At 34.6% G+C, this 5768-nt stretch overlaps 1 protein-coding gene across 2 annotated transcripts in view; it reads right to left on the bottom strand.

Moving 5' to 3' along the window:
• Positions 1 to 2517: 2517 nt before the first annotated feature.
• Positions 2518 to 5768, bottom strand: part of Mybl1 (MYB proto-oncogene like 1) — a 31453-nt gene continuing 28202 nt past the window's right edge. Inside the window, exon 16 of one of the 2 annotated variants that reach the window (XM_021222061.2) lies at positions 2518 to 5096. In XM_021222061.2, the coding sequence (XP_021077720.1) occupies positions 4968 to 5096 (129 nt within the window). In that variant the 3' untranslated portion in view covers positions 2518 to 4967. The remainder of the gene's footprint in view (positions 5097 to 5768) is intronic. The other variant, XM_021222062.2, reaches the window with a different exon arrangement.

Below are 5768 nucleotides of genomic sequence, written 5' to 3'. Positions count from 1 at the left end.
GAGTGAGCAGCACCCCACGCAGCCACTCACACGGAGTGAGCAGCACCCCACGCAGCCACTCACACGGAGTGAGCAGCACCCCACGCAGCCACTCACATGGAGTGAGCAGCACCCCAGCTTCTAACGGCATATATTAGCTTTGCTTAGCTTTATACTTTTATACTTTTATATAAATGGAATCATCTATGATGCAAGTTTTTTGCACCCTATGCTTAATTTTGAAGAATCAGCCTAAATCGTGGACAACTGAAGCCCATCTTCAGCATGGTGTTTAGACAAGCCTCTTAACATAAACCTACTCCATATCCACAGAAGTTGACTGTAAGAGTGTTTATCTGGAAAGGGTGCTGTAAGGATTAACTGAGATTAGGTACATACAGGGTTTAGCATAGTAACTGGCTTGTGGCTGCAGTTGCTATCCTGCTGTGCAAGCCTCCAAGGCCCCATGTAACTCTGACTGGTGAGCAGGCAGGGGGCGGGTGTGGTGTTCACTCTCTGGGCTGAGTTCAAACATTCTACTCACACATAATAACAAACTTGGCTGTAGGATCTAGCTCACTTTTTTTAGCCAAAGGAAATTTATCTGTTAACCATTCATCCCTTTATCTAGAATATCAGCTTCTTTGTTACTGAGGACCTTAATGAAATACCATAATGGCTGTCCCACTGCCCTGAGTATCTCCCAAACCTAACATGGGGGCAAGGAAAGTACTCAGTAAAGTTGAATAAGTAAGTGCTAACTGCATTAGTACTTAAGGAATTGCCAGAATACAGTGAAACCTTTGAGCTATCGTTGGCAAAAGTATATAGTTAAAACTGAATAGAGCTGACAAGATGGTTCATAGGTGGTAAAAGGTGCTTGCCTGAATTCCCTCCCTGGTACCCATGTGGTTCAAACATATTCTCTACTTGCCTCTTGAATAATCACACCGGTCCTAGGAACTTTAGAAAGGACAGTATACACTACATGAAATTTAGTGTACCTCAAATCCAATAGCTTTAAATGTATTTGCACCAAGATACTAAGTTTTCAACTACACTGGCTACAAAATTTCTTTTCTAAGTGCACTTTAGCTTATCTATCTCACAGATTCTTGTTGGGCATATCTGTACTAATTAAAACAAAACAAAGTTAACTTCCCAAAGCATCTCTCTTGATTCAGTTTACCCTCCACTCTCTAATACTTTCATTTCTCAAAGAATAAGTATCTCTTCAAATACTATCATCTGTTTTATTTTAGAAATTAAAGATCTGATTACCTGGCTGGCTTATCACTCCATAACTGATAAATAAAGCAGCAAATTACATGGTTTTAAAAAATGAGCTAAAAGATCTTCAGAAAGTTCTTGAATATAGGCAAAACCTTTTTATGTAAATAACTAGGAAATCAAAGCTATTTGTAAATCTGTTGTGTAAGTATAACTAGTATTCCCTGGTAATAACTAATTATTAAAACATTTACAAGATTTTCTAAGTTCACTGAAGCTTAGAAACAAAATAATCATGGAACCAGGAAGGACAGGAGGAACATTTTATGAAGCACTCGGGAAATGCTTCATAGGCCTGTGCTATATGGCTGACAATAGCATTCTAGAAAAAGTATATATATATATAAAAAAAAGGTAATATTGCAAACACGGGTAAAAAAGGTAATATTGCAAAACTACTTTTTTTATGAAAAAAGTAGTATATATAAATGTTCTTGGGAGAACCAAGTCACCGAGGAATTGAGATGAAGCATGGAAACCAGCCCCAAGTTGAACATAAATAAGAACCATTATTAGGCAACCCTAGAGATTTGGTCACATCTAATTGTGGTTACTATCTCCTTCTGTTTACATCTAAGGTGAGAATGGACCTAGTCCTCTGCAGTTTTATTTTACATACAAACGAACAGATTTCTGGTTTTACATACCAAGTCTTTAAAAAATTATGTAAGCCTTCTACTGAGAGGCAAGCTCATTTTCAGCAACTTAATTCCAACAGATTGCTAAACCTACAAAACTAAATAATGGTGATGAACTCATCAAGATAATACAATGTTTCCAAAACCTAACTTGTCACCATTTGACCCTTCCCAGGTAACACTCTAATGCTATAGAAGGAAGCTCAAAGCAATGTACCAATAATTCAAATAAAGTGGCAGTATACATACACAGGCTTTATGACAGGTGTCATATGGAGGTTGATATAGCTAAAAGATGATTCAGTGAATAGACAAAGGCAAAGCGGTTCCATTTAGAAACACAACAAACAGGGCAGGTCCAGGTGGGAAACTGGGATCTTCTTTCAGTGTCCTATCTCCAGTGTTAATGAAAGCTACATGCAAGTATTTAAAAGGAAGCTGAAAATGTTTCTGCATGAAGGTTGATGGAGAGGCCACATTTATTAATAGTTGAAATTCCTGTAAAGGGAGTTCTAAGAACTTAATGTTGGACTCAGGTCTTAAGGGTTCAATCAAATCCCTTACACAGAGCCAAAGTGAAATGAGCAATGCCAAGCCAGCTTGTACACAGATGCTTTTATTTGGATGTCAATAGATTTCAACATTGTCTGCAAGATTCTCTTACAATGCAAAGTTTTTCATATATTAAAAAACTCAATTTAATCAGTATAATTGCTGTACTAATGTGAAAACCTTACAACAAAATACAGTATTGGTATGTGTGAAGTCAGTTTCCATGCATGTATGGCTGCTACCTGTACGTCTGGCATCTTCAGAAAACTGAAGAATATAAATGAACAGTAGAAAAAGATGACTTAAGATGCCTAACATTTTTATGATTACAAATCTTGCAAAAATAAAAAAAAAAAAAACAAAGCAGTTAACTGGAGGATTCAACCAATACCAACCCAAATATGTACTATGTCCCATAAGCCCAGGCTTATATATATTAACATGTGTGTTAAGTTAATGCTCAAAAAATTATGTTTTAGAATATGTAGCGTGTCTTAGCTATTCTACTTTGGCAACTGGAGATCATTATATCCAATCAGCTGAAGGCTACATGTTTTTTAAAAAAGGAATTATGTGCTATTGTTACCCCAAAGTAACTGAAATGATATATAGATTTTTTTTTCCACAATCATTGGTTTTACAAAGCAAAATTTCTGTGAGAAGTTCATTAATTAGAAAAAATAAACATATTTAACATGCTAAGAAGATTCAAATTGCTTTACCTATTTGTTATCAAAAAGGCATAATCTTAATACCACCACACATATTCTTTACTTCTCACTAACATATAGTATGCAAAAACTAGCAATTGGATTTAAAGCTTAAAACCCTTTAGGTCTACCTTTGAAGAACTAGGCATTAAAATATTCAGTAGTCCCATTTCTATTAACAGATAAATAGAGTTTTAAAAATCTTAAGCTGTTTGGTTTGGTTTTGAGGCATAGTGGTGTTTTGGTCTTTGTAAGAATCTGCTTGGGAATAGTTGAATCCATTAGTTAACTTGAGAACGTGCCATCATTTGCTTATCTTTTCACACAGTGCAAGTGGTGGTCGCTCTTTCCATCTCTCATAGCAGCAAGCCGATTCTGCTACTTTCTTTAGCAGCATACTTCAGGAGTGGAGAGGGAGAGAGTGTGTCAATTATAAATAATTCAAACTACAGTGTACAATTCTATTTGCCTGTCAGTGTTTAGGTTGACAGCACACCATTATACATCTCAAAAAATTACATAAAATCTCTACCACATAAGCAAAGACATTCTTTCAAAAAGAGATAAAATAAGTGCAAACACCTACACAGGCAACTGAAGCAACTGTTGAAACCTGGAAACACAAAACATTTATAAAAGGACAAAAATATTTGTATAAATAAAAGATAATATTTTCTACTTCTGAAACACTGAGTAAATACAATAAACTTCTAAGTACAGACTGTTTTAGGGAGCAAGGTACCATATTGTTTTTTAAACAAAATGAAAATTTCAAACACATATACAAATCACCAGATTAATTTATATGACCCTCCAATATAATTTAAAAAGAAAATATTAAATTATTTAGTAAATTTTAGAACTACTTTAAAACCAACATGATTTAAAGGATATAGTGCAATATTTAGGTAGATGTGACATACAGTTTAGATATTGTATTCTTTGCAGCTATAACTTAACTATTTCATACTTGAAAGTCAAAGTTATTCTTTACTATGTTAGCTGTAATGGCAAGAAACAACACTGGCTTCTAGACACCCTGTATATATAAATATCTACATTTAAGCTTTAAAAATGAAAATAAGTTATAAAAACAGACATCTTTCCAATTTACAAAGTTTTCTTGCTCCTACATACTGTACAATACATTCAACAAAATTCTCAGCTCTTCTGAGACTTATGAAGGAATACTGACTCTTTACTGGTAAGAAAAAGCCCATTTTCAATGCTTTTTTAGTACTATGCACAAATAAATATCCTTAACACTAGTTAATTTCATTGTTTCTGAAAAATACCAAAATTAGTAGTGCAACTTCTAGCTTCCTTGAGACTCCTTCCCACTGTGTTTCTTTATGAATGGTAGTCTAAGTAAATCAGCACACATGCAAAAGTACTTCATAAAGCCTCTGTGCTTCCTAAATGTAGACTTTCAGAGGTCACACATACTTAACTTGTTTATAACAGACTACAGCCTTGAGACAGTAGCAACATATATCCTGTAAAGAAATTATGTGAGAATTTACTATGAAATACCCATGAACATGCTTATTTTCCCATTTTGTTCTTTAAAAACAAAATTTAAAACTCTCATTTCTTAAAAATATAAATAATAAATTTGCCTACCCCTTACTTTAAGTGGCTTATTAGGTTTTTGCCTGTTTAATATAGAAAAAACCATGAACCATTTTAGGGATGTATTAAAACCTTTAAAAGAATTAATTGAGACAAATTTCATTGCAACCTAATTTAGCATAAAATACAGTAAAGGGGTACGGCATTTTATCAGCTTTAGTAACAGTTAGAGTATCAGAGCTCTTGATGTGCTGCTGGTAGCTGTGTAAGTACTCAGATATCTTCTTGCTTGTTCAGTCATGATAAGTTGGTCTTCTGTCTTCCCATATACCACTGTTTCCCATTCACAATTTGACTATGAAGAAAAGATCAATAGTGATATGAAAATTAGTAAAATTAAATATCAAAAACACTTCATAATGAGAGAGAGAGAGAGAGAGAGAGAGAGAGAGAGAGAGAGAGAGAGAGAGAGAGAGAAGCATGGCACATAACATACGTGGAAGTCAAAGGACAACTTTCAAGAGTTAGTCCTCTCATTCTACCACGTGGGCTGCAGAACTGAACTCAGACCTCAGGATTGGCAGCAAGCACCTCTATCCACTAAGCCACATTGCCAATCCATACAACTAGACTTTCAAAAATCAATTGTTTTATCTAGGAATTTTGTAAGTAATTGCATTAAAAATGTTTTGATAACATTATATCTTTTAAAATGAGATACTTTATTTTTAAATACATACTAAAATATTTATGATAATTTTGTGCAATTATTACAATTATGTACATTGTTCACTGGCCTATAATGACAGTATAATAGTTTTGTTTCCAACAACTCCCCACAAAGCAAATGGATTATAAAGGGAAAAAATAATCCCTTTTTGCCCTCTAATTTTGCAAACAAAAAAAGGAGTTGGAGATGTAGCTCACTGGTAGAGTATTTGTCTAGCATGTGCAAGCCCAGGTTTAGACTCCAGTGCCAAAGAGAGAGAGAGAGAGAGAGAGAGAGAGAGAGAGAGAGAGAGAGAGA

This window comes from Mus pahari, chromosome 22 (genome assembly GCF_900095145.1).
Source record: "Mus pahari chromosome 22, PAHARI_EIJ_v1.1, whole genome shotgun sequence".
NCBI classification, from domain to species: Eukaryota; Metazoa; Chordata; class Mammalia; order Rodentia; family Muridae; genus Mus; species Mus pahari.
The sequence above is the reverse complement of the archived record's forward strand: the minus strand, read 5'-3'. Positions and strand labels throughout refer to the sequence as shown.